General features: G+C 43.9%; 1 protein-coding gene across 4 annotated transcripts in view; it reads left to right on the top strand.

The window, feature by feature from the left end:
- lhx8a (LIM homeobox 8a) overlaps nt 1-14,585 on the top strand; it is a 50,113-nt gene that overhangs the window by 20,307 nt on the left and 15,221 nt on the right. For all 4 annotated transcript variants that reach the window (XM_087990250.1, XM_087990251.1, XM_043698559.2 and 1 more), the window contains one exon: nt 8,594-8,689. In XM_087990250.1, coding sequence (XP_087846376.1) covers nt 8,594-8,689 — 96 coding nt within the window. The remainder of the gene's footprint in view (nt 1-8,593; nt 8,690-14,585) is intronic.

Genomic DNA, 14,585 nt, shown 5'->3' on the forward strand with positions numbered 1-14,585 from the left:
ACAGTAGTACTGTCACTTCTGACTGTACCCTCTCCCTCTCAAATTGCAGATTGAAGCTTAATGTATTATGGTCACTACTTCCCAATGGCTCCTTCACTTCGAGGTCTCTGACCAATTCTGGTTCGTTGCACAATACCCGATCCAGAATTGCCTTCCCCCTGGTCGACTCTAGCACCAGCTGCTCTAAGAATCCATCTCTGAGGCACTCCACAAAGCCTCTTTCTTGAGGTCCAATACCATCCTGATTCTCCCAGTCTACCTGCATGTTAAAATCCCCCATAACTGTAGTAACATCTTTGCGACTGGCCAATTTCAGCTCCTGATTCAACTTGCATCTGACATCCAGACTACTGTTTGGGGGCCTGTAGATGATTCCCAAGAGGGTCTTTTTACCCTTAGTATTTCGCAGCTCTATCCACACTGACTCTACGTCCCCTGACTCTATGTCCCCCTGCACAAGGGACTGAATATCCTCCCTTGCCAACAAGGCCACCCCACCCCCTCTGTCCGTCAGTCTGTCCTTACGATAGCACGTGTAGCCTTCAATATTCATTTCCCAGGTCCTGTCTGCTTGAAGCCACGTCTCAGTTATCCCCACAATATCGTATCTGCCAATTTCCAAAAGGGGGGGAGGGGGACAAACTCCTCCATCTGATGCCTAATGCTTCGTGCATTCATGTATAGTATTTTTAATTTGTTATTGCTCTCGCCTTTCCCATCAACCCCTATTTCACTCAACCTTACAGCATGATGCCTTTCTGAATTTTCTGCCTCATTGGTACAGTTGTCTTTCTTGACTTCTCTTGTTCTAACTTTCCCTTCAATTTCCTTTTTAAACATCCAGTTTGTCCCCTACCCCCCGCTACTTAGTTTAAATGTAGCGGTGTTGCAGTAGAAACCCTGCCTGCCAGAATGCTGGTCCCTAACCTATTAAGGTGCAAGCCGTCTCTCTTGTAGAATTTATGTTTACCACAAAATATACCCCAGTGATCCAAGAACTTAAATCCTTGCTTCCTGCACCAGTTCCCCAACCACCCATTCAAGTCCATTATCTCCCTGTTTCTGGCCACACCAGCCCGAGAAACTGGGAGCAAACCGGAGATAACCACCTTGGACGTCCTGCTTTTCAGCCACCTTCCTAGTTCTCCGAAGTCCCGCTGTAGTATGTTCCTCCTCTTCTTCCCGACATCATTTGTGCCGACATGTACCACTTCACCCTCGTCCTTGAGGATTTCCTACACTCTGTCCACGATGTCTTTCACCCTGGCACCAGGAAGGCGCACACCATCCTTAAATCCCGTCTGCTGCCACTAAAACCACAGTCAGTTCCTCTCACGATGGAGTCCCCTAGCACCACGCCTCTGTGCGATGTCCGACTCTTCCGCTCTGCCTCTGCGCCAACGTTTGGTTGACAGACCTGGCCACCTTGTGAACTGGCAGTGTCATCAGTCTCTACTGTTTCCAAAAGCTTCAACTTGTTCCTGACAGATACTTCCCCCGGGATCTCTTGCACCTGTCTCCTCTCTGCCTTCCTCATCGTCTGCTCTCTTCTGCTCTCTTCTGGGCATGATTGGTGTAATAACCTCGCTGAAGGTCTTGTCCAGAAAGATCTCGTTCTCTCGGATGAGCCTAAGGTCCTCGACAATGCCACAAAACTCTAAATTGTTACTTTTTGGGTTCAGTCATCCCTTTCATGCAGTCTTTTTAATTGACACTTTAAAGCACTATATTTCAATTGCAAGCTAGGTGTCTATATCATTTGAAAACACCTTGTTTCCAAGCTACAGTATGTAATATGGGGTGTTCTTCTATACAGGAGAAAGTGAGGACTGCAGATGCTGGATACCAGCATTGAAAAGTGCAGCAGGCCTGGCAACATCCGAGGAGCAGGAGCCTTCCTGAAGAAGGCCTTATGCCCGAAACGTCGATTCTCCTGCTCCTCGGATGCTGCCTGTCCTTCCATACAGGTCACTATAAGCAAGTATACGGGTGAGGGGAAATAAGATGTCGGCCTTCATAGTGAGAGGGTTAGTAGGAGCAGGGATGTCTTGCTGTAACTATAGAGGATATTGGAAACACCACACCTGGAGTATTGTGGCCTTGGCAGCTTTATCTGAAGAAGAATGTACTGGTTAGAGGGTATACAGCAACGATCTTTTCCAGATTGATGGCAGAGATGTACAAGGAGAGACTGGATTACTTGGGACTATCTTCACAGAAGAGTGAGGGGGATCTTTTGGAATTGTACAGACATCTAATGGGACTTGATGAGGTAAATGCTGGAAGGATGTTCCTGATAACCAGAGTTCAGGATAAAGTTACATTCTAAGATATAGAGTAGGCCACTTAAGATGGAGGAGAAATGTCTTCACCCAGAGTGAGCCTGTGGAATTCTTACCCCGAAACAGTTGAGGCCAAAATCCTTTCAAGAGTTAGATATGGTTCTGAGAACTGAAGGGATCAAAAGGTATGAGGAGAAAGCAATACAATACTGAGTAGGATGATCAGCCTAATGCTCCTGTTTGCTATGTTTTGAATATCATAGCCTATGACACTGGAAATGGCTCTTTCATATTTGGCCTGTCATCGTTTGCTCTCACCCAAGAGGATTTGAGTTCACTGTTAATGTGTGAAAGATTTCCCCTCCAGTGTTCTATTGGAGTGGTCTTGTTGATTTTCACTGCTTCAGTGGCCTGGAAGTAGTATTTGAACCCACTACTTCCTGGCTCATTTGGGATACTACTAAAGTTACAGCTACCATTTTATGTAAAAGGGGAAAGCACATGTAAAGAAAAATATTAGCAAACTGACAGCTGCCTAGAGCAACAAAAGTCTAATAATAATAAAGCCGCTTTGTTTGTGTAATAGCAATGTTTAACCAGGTGGGGAGAGAAAGGGGAAGGCAGTATGTCATATCCAACTGAATTTTAATGGCTTGAGGATCAAAATGTAGTGGAATGACTAATACTTTGACTTTCAGGGATGTAGGGAAGATGAGTGAAGGATGGAAAGCAGTAAAAAGATTAATTTCAATAACTTTTGGAATATTGTGCAATTCTGGCCTCCCTCTATCTTGAAGGATGTTGTGAAACTTGAAAGGGTTCAGAAAAGATTTACAAGGATGTTGCCAGGGTTTGAGCTTTGGGGAGAGGCTGAATAGGCTGGGGCTGTTTTCCCTAGAGCATTGGAGGCTGAGGGGTGATGTCATAGAGGTTTACAAAAACATGTAAGGCACAGATAGGATAAATAAGATGGGAATCCCAAACTAGAGGGCATAGGTTTACGGTGAGGGGAAAGATATAAAAGAGACCGAAGGGGCAACTTTTATGCAGAGGGTGGCTCCTGTGTAGGATGAGCTGCCAGAGGAAGTGGTGGAGGCTAGTACAATTGCAACATTTTAAAAGGCATCTGGGTGGGTATATTAATAGGAAGTGTTTGGAGAGATATGGGCCAAATGTTGGCAAATGGGACTAGATTTGGTTAGGATATCTAGTCAGGATGGCTGTGTTGGACCAAAGGGTCGATTTGTGCTGTACGTCTGACTCAGTTTAATAGAGGATTGGACATCAGGTAGTATTTCTAGGCTGAAATAAGCTAGCAAGGAAATTGAGGGAGTTGGCTTCCTTTAGTTATGCTACTGAAGGTAATACTGCCATCTGGAATTACTCTTGGATCTAGCAACACTAATTGTCGATTAGATTAGATTACTTAGTGTGGAAACAGGCCCTTCGGCCCAACAAGTCCACACCGCCCCGCCGAAGCGCAACCCACCCATACCCCTACATTTACCCCTTACCTAACACTACGGGCAATTTTTAGCATGGCCAATTCACCTGACCTGCACATCTTTGGACTGTGGGAGGAAACCGGAGCACCCGGAGGAAACCCACAATGTGCAAACTCCACACAGTCAGTCGCCTGAGGCGGGAATTGAACCCGGGTGTCAGGCGCTGTGAGGCAGCAGTGCTAACCACTGTGCCACTGTGCCGCCCGCATCACTTATGGGATGTGTCACAGGCTGGCCCACTGTTTATTGCACTTGAGATGAATATGGTGAGCTTCAAAACATCTCCACATTCACTCTTAAACCTCTTTAGAATTCAAAGTTTCAGTGAGATCCTTTTTCTAAACTGTGTACAGGCCCAGAATCTTAACTGCTCACAGGACACATGGGATCATTCTTGTAAATCACCTGGATCACCTCCAACACCAGTATATCCCTTAAATATGGGATCAAATACTGTTCAGTAGCCCTCTTGAAATGAATGTTTACATTGTATTTGCTATCCTAATTACCAATTGAACCTTTATCTTAACTGAGAATCCTGAAAAACACTGAAAAGACCTTTTTATAATTCTGATTTCTAAAGCCTTCCCCTCCTTAGAAAATAGTCTATGCTTTGATTCTTCCTACTCAAGAGCGTAACTTCACAATTTCGACATTATATTCTATCTGCCTTTTTGCTCACTCTCCTAACTTGTCCAAGTCCTTCTGCAGCCTCCCTGCTTCCTCAACAGTATCTGTCCCTCCACCTAACTATCATTTGCAAACTTAGCAACAATGTCCTCTGTTACTCCATCCAGATTAATATGTGAATAGCTATGGTCCCAACACTCACTTGTGAATCTCCAATAGTGACTGGCTGCCATCCTGAAAAAGGCCCCTTTTATCCCCACTCCCTACCTTCTGCCAGTCCTCTCACCATAAATTGTCCCTAAAGCAATGGGCTTTTGTTTTTTAGCAGTCTATGTAGCAGTTTAACAAAGACCTTGAGGAAATTCAAATACATCAAACACTTGCTCGTTTTTTGTCTAACTTGCTCATTACGTCAGAAGTCTAACCGATTTCAAGCATGCCCCCTGAATCATGGATTTTGAAACCTTAGCAACAGCTATGGTCAGGCTAACTGATCTATAGTTTCCAGTCTTCTGACTCTTCCATTTTAAACAGGTGATATATTAAACATTTTTTGTCCTTTTTTAGGACCCTCCCTGAAAGATACCTCCATAATCTCGTCAGCTATCATCTTGAACTCTAGGTTGTGGTCCATCCAATCTGAGATTTATGCACCTTCAGACTTTTCTAGCTTCCCAAGCACACCCAGTGATGGCCATTACACTCTGTCCTGAATCTCTTGAAGCTCTAAGCCACAGTTGCCTCATCCACTTCTTAGTATGTTTCATCTTCCTTAACAAATTTCTGCTGTGTCTCCCGAATTATCCTAAAAAAACTCCTGCCATTGCTGTGCCACCTTCTTTCCAGCTAGGCTTCCCTTCCAATCAACTCTGGCTTGCTTCTCCCTCAGGTCTTTATTCTGTCAGTCATAGTCCTACAGCATGGATACAGGACCTTCTTTGGCCCAAACTAGTCCATGCCGACCAAAATGTCCATCCACTCTAACGCCAATTCCCTGCACTTGGCCCATGTCCTTCTGAACCTTTTCTATCCGTGTACTTTTCCAAATGCTTTTTAAATGTTAATGGACCCACCTCAACCATTTCTGCTGGTGGTTGATGCTGTATGCATACCACCCAGTGTTTTTCTCTTGTTTTTTTAAAGCCCCTCTGGTTCCCTTTTCTATCTAACCTTAAGCTGATGCCCTCTAGTTTTCTATTTCCCCAGTCCTGGGTAAAAGACGGAGTACATTCACCCTATCTATGCCTCTCATGATCTTATACACCTCTATAAGGTGCCCCCTCAATCTCCTATGCTCTAAAGGAAAATGTCCTAGCTTGTCCAGTCTCTCCCTATAGCTCAGAGCATCGAGTCCAGGCAACATCCTTGTAAATTTCTTCTGCACTTTTTTCCCAGTTTAGTAACCACCTTCCTCTAACAAGGTGACCAAATACTGTTACATCTGATTTCAGCTTCTTTATCTGAAACTGCAGGGTGAATTTATTCATTATGGTCACTGCTCTCAGGGTTTTCTTCACCTTAAGATCCCTAATCCCGTCTGTCTCTATACATCACAACTCAGAGCTGCCTGGTCCCTAATGGGTTCTAACACAACTGCTACAGAAAACCATCATAGAAATTCTGTGAATTTCTTTTTCTTGGGATCCACTGCTACCCTGATTGTTCCCAGTACATCTGCATATCGATGTCCCCCATGGTTATTGCAATGCGAAGCACTATCTCCTGATTTTCTTCCCCAGTACTGACTACAGAGAGGCCTATACACAACTCCCATCAGGTTTTTTTCTTCACAGTTCCTCAACTCTGCCCACAGATTTGTCTTCTGACCTTATAATCATTTGCTACTGACTTAATTTCTTACTAACTAGGCAACCCTGCCCCATCTGCCTGTCCTTTTTCCAATAGACATGTATATCCTTGGATATTTAGTACCCAGGCCTGATTCCCTTGCAGCCATGTTTGATACCCACATCATATCGGTGCTATAAGCTCTCAACCTTTTGATATACTGTATGCATTAGGGACAATTAGTCAGTCTTTTTTTGACTGCCTTCCCACCCCCTCTGCAACCCCCACACCCATCTCCATCAGTACACAGATAAGGGGACCATTAAAGTTAAATTCTTGACCCTTTTCCCAACTATTAATTGTTATGGAAATTTTAAGAGTCCCTCCTGAACCCTCTCCTGCCCCCTCCTTTTCCTATAACATTCCATGCAACTGAACCCACCCCTCTACCCTCCGATCTTTAAATGCCTCTCCGCAGCCCTGGTCTATCCTAGTTGGATTCTGGTCTCAGCAAAATACAGGTGGAGCCGATCCCATCTGAACAAATCCCTGCTAATGGTGACACTGCCAATTGTCTTGACTGCATGAAAAGCTTTTACAAGCTCTGTACTGCCACCACCAAGCAACTGCTTGGTATTTAATTTTGGATGTACCCAGTTGGACAAAAGTGGAAATGTATTATTTGACAGAAAGGATTAACAGTCAGGAACGGGGTAGGAAGCTGCTGGTGTCTTCCATCATGACTGATGCTAAATACCTATTCATTCCTCTACCATTTTACCATTTGCTCCCCGTTCCCACTTCTCCAGCCATCTTTTCCAGCAGTCCAATGTCCACCACTTCTTGAACATTTTGATATTAAAACTCTTGCAATTTCTTACTACTAGCTAACACCTTCATTTTAATCCTGCCCTTTTTTTTTAGTTATCCTCTGGCTTCCTACTAATCTTCACCAAACTCTATGCTTTTATACTGTCTCTGCCTGCCTTCCCTTGTTGGCCACAGTTGCCTCATCCACTCATCAGCTTAAGGTTAGATAGAAAAGGGAACTGGAGGGGCTTTTCAAAAGAAAAGAAAAACACTGGGTGGTATGCATACAGAATGAGCCACCAGCAGAAATGGTTGAGGTGGGTCCATTAGCATTTAAAAGGCATTTGGAGTAGGAAGAATCATTGAGCTAACTCTGACTGAAACTTCTTCAGACTGTGTAGCATAACCCCAACGCCAACACCTCAGCCCAGATATTTGAGTCACATTCACTAAGGTTAGAGCTGGCAATAAGTTTTGGAATTCTGCCACCTGAAATCTTTTATTTTTAAAAAACCTGCAAATATTGAATGAACACTGTCTTGTTTTCTTATGGATTCTTGCAGCCTTAATTTAAAAAAAAATCATTCACAAATATGGGCATCAGCTGCACTAATTTATTTCACTTGAGCAAATTGTGAACCAGCAATCAGTGAGTTGCTAGGCTATTTCAGAGGACAGTTAAGGATCTGTTGATGTGGGGCCATGGTTTATTACCTGTAGTTCAAACCAGGTAACTCTTGAAGATCTCAACCCCTTGAGATTGAATCAATGGATGTTTGGCAAATTGGTAGCTTCATGGTCAGTTATTGAACATCAATTTGTATTTTCCCCCTCATTGTTTGTCCCTTTTTAAACCTTCCCCCAACCTTTCAGTATGAACATGGCTGGTCTCATCTTGTAGAATCCTTACAGCTGTCCAAGCTTTTGACAAGAAGTCTCCTGTGACCTAGGGCAGATATTCTTCTTTTGAAAGCAAAATTGAACCTGATCATCTGGTCACATTCTTGACTACTTGTGGGAGGTTGTGCAGATTGGCTACATGTCCTGTAGTACATCTGACTGTATACTTGCAAAGTACGTCATTGACCGTGAAATACTCTGAAATAGTTTATGACCAGTGCTATATAAATGGTCTGGGTAAGGATGGAAATCTCTTAAAGTCCTGTGACTGAAGTTGAAAGAAAAATGTTACATTGGTACTATTCTAGAAGGCCAAGATTTTCTTGGATTGAAAGCTGTTTTTCCAAAATAACAACTGGAAAAGCTCAGTGGGTCTGGCAGCATGGATGGAGAAAGAAGCAGAGATGACAGCTTGATAGCTTTTTCATTTAGAATTGGGAAATGTTTGTAGGAACTAATGTAAATGTGCCATCCATCTCTGGCTTTTTCCAGTTCTGCTAACAATTAATCAACCAGGAACATCAATGTAACCCTCCACAAATGCTGCCAAACCTGCTGAGTTTTCAAAATTCTTGTTTCAGATTTCTAGCATCTTCTGCCTGCAACATTCCCAAATCTATTAAAAGTAGATGCTAGTTATTAAAATTGTTCAGCAATTTACAGTTCATTGTTTTGCAGATAATGCAAGCTCAGTTTTCACAAGACAACAATCCAGATGCACAAACGCTGCAGAAACTTGCAGACAGAACTGGTTTAAGCAGACGTGTGATACAGGTGAGACCTTTGTCAAAGCTTAATTTTCAGCTACGTTGACTGTTGTGCGATCACTTTATTCACTGGATACCACTGGCCAGATTGCTCTTTCACCCCATGGTGAACTGCTATAATCTACTTCAGGAATGTAACCCCCACAAATTCATTAGGGAGGGAATTCCAGTATTTTTGTCCAGTGACAGTTCTATTCCAAGTCAGGATGGTGAGTGGCTTGGGGAAACTTGCAAGGGCTGATGTTCCTTCCATCTGGAAGGACAAGGGTAGCAGATAGAAGTGGACATGGGTTTAGAAAGTGCTGTTTGAAGATCTTTGAATTTCTGTCGTGTATCTTATAGATAGCAGTATGAACTAAGTGTTGTTGAAGGGAGTGGATGCTTCTGGATGTGGTGTTAATCAAGTGGGCTGCTCTCCCCTGTATTCTAGGAGAAAGTAAGAACTGGAAATCAGAAGAATGTGGTGCTGGAAAAGCACAGCAGGTCAGGCAGCATCCGTGGAGCAGGAGAATCGATGTTTTGGGAATAAGCCCTTCATCAGGAATCCTGATGAAGGGCTTATGCCTGAAACTGGGATTCTCCTGCTCCATGGATGCTGCCTGACCACTTTTCCACTACCACATTCTTGACTGTCTTGGATGTTGTCAAGCTTGTGTTGACTGAATGCAGCTCCAACAAGCAGAATATTGTCTCACTCCTGATTGTATTGTGGACGGTAGAAAGGCCTTAAGTTGGGAGGGGAGTTATTTTCAGAATTCCTAACCATTTAATATGGCTGGTTCAGTTTCTGTTTCTTGTCAATTCTGTCTCCCCAGATGTTGTTGTGTTCAACAATGGAACAAATGTTGAGGTTAGATACTAACTTTAAAATTTAATCCACTTGAATTCCTGGCTTTCTCTAGAACCTCATTCTCGTGAATTCTTCAAAATTTATTCAAACACTTCTGTGCTAGCTCTGTTGACAGCATTGACCTGAGTTGATTAAGCTTTGGTATTCCATTTCTTTCTGGGATCTTCACAGCATCCAGCCTGTTTGCTGCAAAAGTTTAATTTTTCAGATGGTGTATTGGTTCAGCACTATGTGCACACGCACACGTGATGGAAGCATGGTGGTTAGCATTACCTCCGTGCCAGGGACCTGGGTTTGATTCCAGCCTCAGGTGACTGTGGCATTCACACTTCTTCCTGTCCGCGATGGCTTCCTCTGCTCCAGTTTCTTCCCACTGTCCTAAGATGTGCAGGTTAGGTTGATTGGCCATAGTAAATTACACCGTAGTGTGCAAGTTAACTATAGTCGATGTAGAGGTTAGGTTGGATACTCTTCAGAGGGAGTGTGCCAATTTGTTGAACTCTTGAATAGCCTCTCCCTGAACTTGGGGATTCTATTATCCAGCATGCTAACTTTGAAGTGCAGTGGAGTTCCCATTAATGTCTATGGATAGTAATTAATCCTCAACCAACTACTGATGGTCCTGTCTAATGAGTGAACACTAGCTAAGAAGCTCATGCTGATGGGTATAAAAGATATCTTATAGAGGAGCATTCTCTCTTCAGTAAGGTCATTTAATCAAAATTTAAAATGATCTGGTTGTCTTGCTTGTGGGAGCTTGCTTAATGCTTTCAGAAATTGAGGTTGTCAGGCAGTTAAAACCAATATTTTAAAAGTTGCCTGTCGCCAACTTATTTTAGTAATCTTTCCTAAACCTTTCATTGTATCTATAGCCTTGCAACCATACGTGGCCTCCTTTTCAACGTTTCACTCAGTTATATATTGTGCACATCAAGCCTAGCATCAGTTTGCGCCAACAAGGGTATTACCCACTCTGCAGATGTTGAATTTGTATTTTAACATTCTCAATCATTCAAGTACCAGATCCTGTCAATAAAAGGCTGATGGAAGCTGCTATTTTCTGTTTGTTACTATATTTATAGTTTGTACCTCCCCATGTTTGCATGTTGTGCTCTTTGACCTCCATTGACACTTGATCTGTCAACACCCTTTTAAAAAGTTCTGATTCTTCACTTTTCAAGTGCATTTATGGTATCCGTGTCACCCACACCCTGCCTGCCACCACCCTACATTCATACCCTTTTCTAATTTGCACTCCTGACTTTTGGTTTCTTGCAACCTTTTAAGGTAGTAGTACCTATGTCTGCCTGGATTTAACTTCTGGAATCCCCTCCATAAGCTACTCCACTTGTATGCTCTTTTATCTGTTTGACTAAGCATTTGTAACAAAGTCTTGTGACTCTCGTATTGAAACCCTTTTTTGTTTAATAATGGCTGCTCCGAAGCATCATGAAAGAAATGTTTTTCCCAAAGTCCATAAAACTTCACTTTTGCCAAAATCTTTTACTCATTAATAGAACATAGAACATAGAACATAGAACAATACAGCACAGAACAGGCCCTTCGGCCCACGATGTTGTGCCGAACTTCTAACCTAGATTAAGTACCCATCCATGTACCTATCCAAATGCCGCTTAAAGGTCGCCAATGACTCCGACTCTACCACTCCCACGGGCAGCGCATTCCATGCCCCCACCATTCTCTGGGTAAAGAACCCACCCCTGACATCTCCCCTATACCTTCCACCCTTCACCTTAAATTTATGTCCCCTTGTAACACTCTGTTGTACCCGGGGAAAAAGTTTCTGACTGTCTACTCTATCTATTCCTCTGATCATCTTATAAACCTCTATCAAGTCACCCCTCATCCTTCGCCGTTCCAACGAGAAAAGGCCGAGAACTCTCAACCTATCCTCGTACGACTTCCTCTCCATTCCAGGCAACATCCTGGTAAATCTTCTCTGCACCCTCTCCAAAGCTTCCACATCTTTCCTAAAGTGAGGCGACCAGAACTGCACACAGTACTCCAACTGTGGCCTAACCAAAGTCCTGTACAGCTGCAACATCACTTCACGACTCTTGAATTCAATCCCTCTGCTAATGAACGATAATACTCCATAGACCTTCTTACAAACTCTATCCACCTGAGTGGCAACCTTCAAAGATCTATGTACATAGACCCCAAGATCCCTCTGTTCCTCCACCTGACTAAGAACCCTACCATTAACCCTGTATTCCGCATTCTTATTTGTTCTTCCAAAATGGACAACCTCACACTTGGCAGGGTTGAACTCCATCTGCCACTCCTCAGCCCAGCTCTGCATCATATCTAAGTCCCTCTGCAGCTGACAACAGCCCTCCTCACTGTCCACAACTCCCCCTATCTTCGTATCATCTGCAAATTTACTGACCCACCCTTTGACTCCCTCATCTAAGTCATTAATAAAAATTACAAACAGCAGAGGACCCAGAACTGATCCCTGCGGAACTCCACTTGTAACTGGGCTCCAGGCTGAATATTTACCATCTACCACCACTCTCTGCCTTCGACCGGTTAGCCGGTTTTCTATCCAATTGGCCAAATTTCCCTCTATCCCATGCCTCCTGACTTTCCGCATAAGCCTACCATGGGGAACCTTATCAAATGCCTTACTAAAATCCATGTACACTACATCCACATGCTTGGTCACCTCCTCGAAGAATTCAATAAGACTTGTAAGGCAAGACCTACCCTTCACAAATCCGTGCTGGCTGTCCCTAATCAAGCAGTGTCTTTCCAGATACTCATAAATCCTATCCCTCAGTACCCTTTCCATTACTTTGCCTACCACAGAAGTAAGACTAACAGGCCTGTAATTCCCGGGGTTATCCCTATTCCCTTTTTTGAACAGGGGCACAACATTCGCTACTCTCCAGTCCCCTGGTACCACCCCCGTTGCCAGTGAAGACGAGAAGATCATTGCCAACGGTACTGCAATTTCCTCTCTTGCTTCCCACATAATCCTAGGATATATCCCGTCAGGCCCGGGGGACTTGTCTATCCTCAAGTTGTTCAAAATGTCCAACACATCTTCCTTCCTAACAGGTATCTCTTCTAGCTTACCAGTCCATTTCACATTCTCCTCTTCTACAATACGGTCCCTCTCGTTCGTAAATACTGAAGAGAAGTACTTGTTCAAGACCTCTCCTATCTCTTCCGACTCAATACACAGTCTCCCACTACTGTCCTTGATCGGCCCTACCCTCGTTCTCGTCATTCTCAGGTTTCTCACATACGCATAAAATGCCTTGGGGTTATCCTTGATCCTATCCGCCAACGATTTTTCATGCCCTCTCTTAGCTCTCCTAATCCCTTTCTTCAGGTCCCTTCTGGCTATCCTGTATCCCTCCACTGCTCTGTCTGAATCCTGTTTCCTCAACCTTATGTAAGCCTCCTTCTTCCTCTTTACCAGACATTCAACCTCTCTCGTCAACCAAGGCTCCCTCACACGACCATTTCTTTCCTGCCTGATAGGTACATACATATCATGGACACGTCGTATCTGCTCTTTGAAAAAGTTCCACATTTCCACCACATCCTTCCCTGACAGCCTATGCTCCCAACGTATGCTCCTCAAATCCTGCCTTACAGCATCGTAATTTCCCTTCCCCCAATTATAAAATCTACCTTGTTGTGCGCACCTATCTCTCTCCATAACCAAGGTGAAAGTCACAGAATTGTGGTCACCATCACCAAAATATTCACCCACTAACAAGCCCACCACTTGTCCCGGTTCATTACCGAGTACCAAATCCAATATGGCCTCCCCTCTAGTTGGACAATCTACATACTGCGTTAGAAAAGCTTCCTGGACACACTGCACAAACACCGCCCCATCCAATCTACTTGATCTAAAGAGCTTCCAATCAATATTTGGGAAGTTGAAGTCGCCCATGACTACGACCCTGTGGCTTCTGCACCTTTCCAAAATCTGTTTCCCAATCTGTTTCTCCACATCTCTGCTGCTATTGGGGGGCCTATAGTAAACACCCAACAAGGTGACTGCACCTTTCCTATTTCTGACTTCAGCCCATACTACCTCCAGAGGCAGATCCCCCTCAAACTTCCTTTCTGCAGCCGTTATACCATTTCTAATTAGCAATGCCACCCCCCCTCCTTTTTTCCCACCCTCCCTAATCTTACTGAAACACCTGTAACCAGGAACCTCCAACAGCCATTCCTGTCCCACATCTATCCACGTTTCCGTGATGGCCACAACATCGTAGTCCCAGGTACCGATCCACGCCTTAAGTTCACCCACCTTATTTCTGATACTCCTTGCGTTGAAGTATACGCACTTGAGCCCGTCTCTGTGTCCGCAAGTAGTCCCTGTCAGTGCTACCTTCTCCACAGCCTCCCTACAGTCTTGGGCATTAATGTAAAGTAACTACCTGTTTACCATCTGTAACTTGTTCCCACATTTAAGCAGGTAGTTTGAGAGGATAAGACTGAAGCAGCCACAGGTGGTGAATGGCTGGAGTGGTACAGGAGAGGAGGGAGGGTCTTTTGATTTCTTGGGCTGTTTCTTGAGATGGGAAGTATACAGGCCAGGCAAGTTGTAATCTAGCACCAGTGTCCTCAGTGGATGGATTCCTAATGCTGTGGGGGGAAATACATTTGTAGGGAGTGAGAATCTGAATGTGACATTAACAAAATGTGTGGGGAGAATTTGGAAGTCGCTTGTAACACTAAGGAAACTTTGCCCTGTCTGCTGTTATTCTGAATCACTCTAAGTTTGACACCTGTTTGAAATGGCCATGGTCTCCAATTGCAAAAGGGAAAGTTAAACGTTAAAACTGGATCACCTGAGGCAAACAATGTACTGCAATTGACACTAGGCAATGCCCAGTCAAATTTGCAAAGGCTCCTTTACTAACACCTGGAAACAAATTGCTCCCAGAAAAATTGAGCATTGTGCAACAAGCTGTCCCAGTCATCCATTTTACTGTTCTGCAGTATTCCATAAGTGCCAGAGGGAGAAGATAATGCCCTTGGGAGTCTTCAATATTGAATC

This window comes from Chiloscyllium plagiosum, unplaced genomic scaffold, assembly GCF_037043375.1.
Source record: "Chiloscyllium plagiosum isolate Xiang-an unplaced genomic scaffold, Cpla_swu_hap1 HiC_scaffold_9, whole genome shotgun sequence".
Taxonomy (NCBI): domain Eukaryota; kingdom Metazoa; phylum Chordata; class Chondrichthyes; order Orectolobiformes; family Hemiscylliidae; genus Chiloscyllium; species Chiloscyllium plagiosum.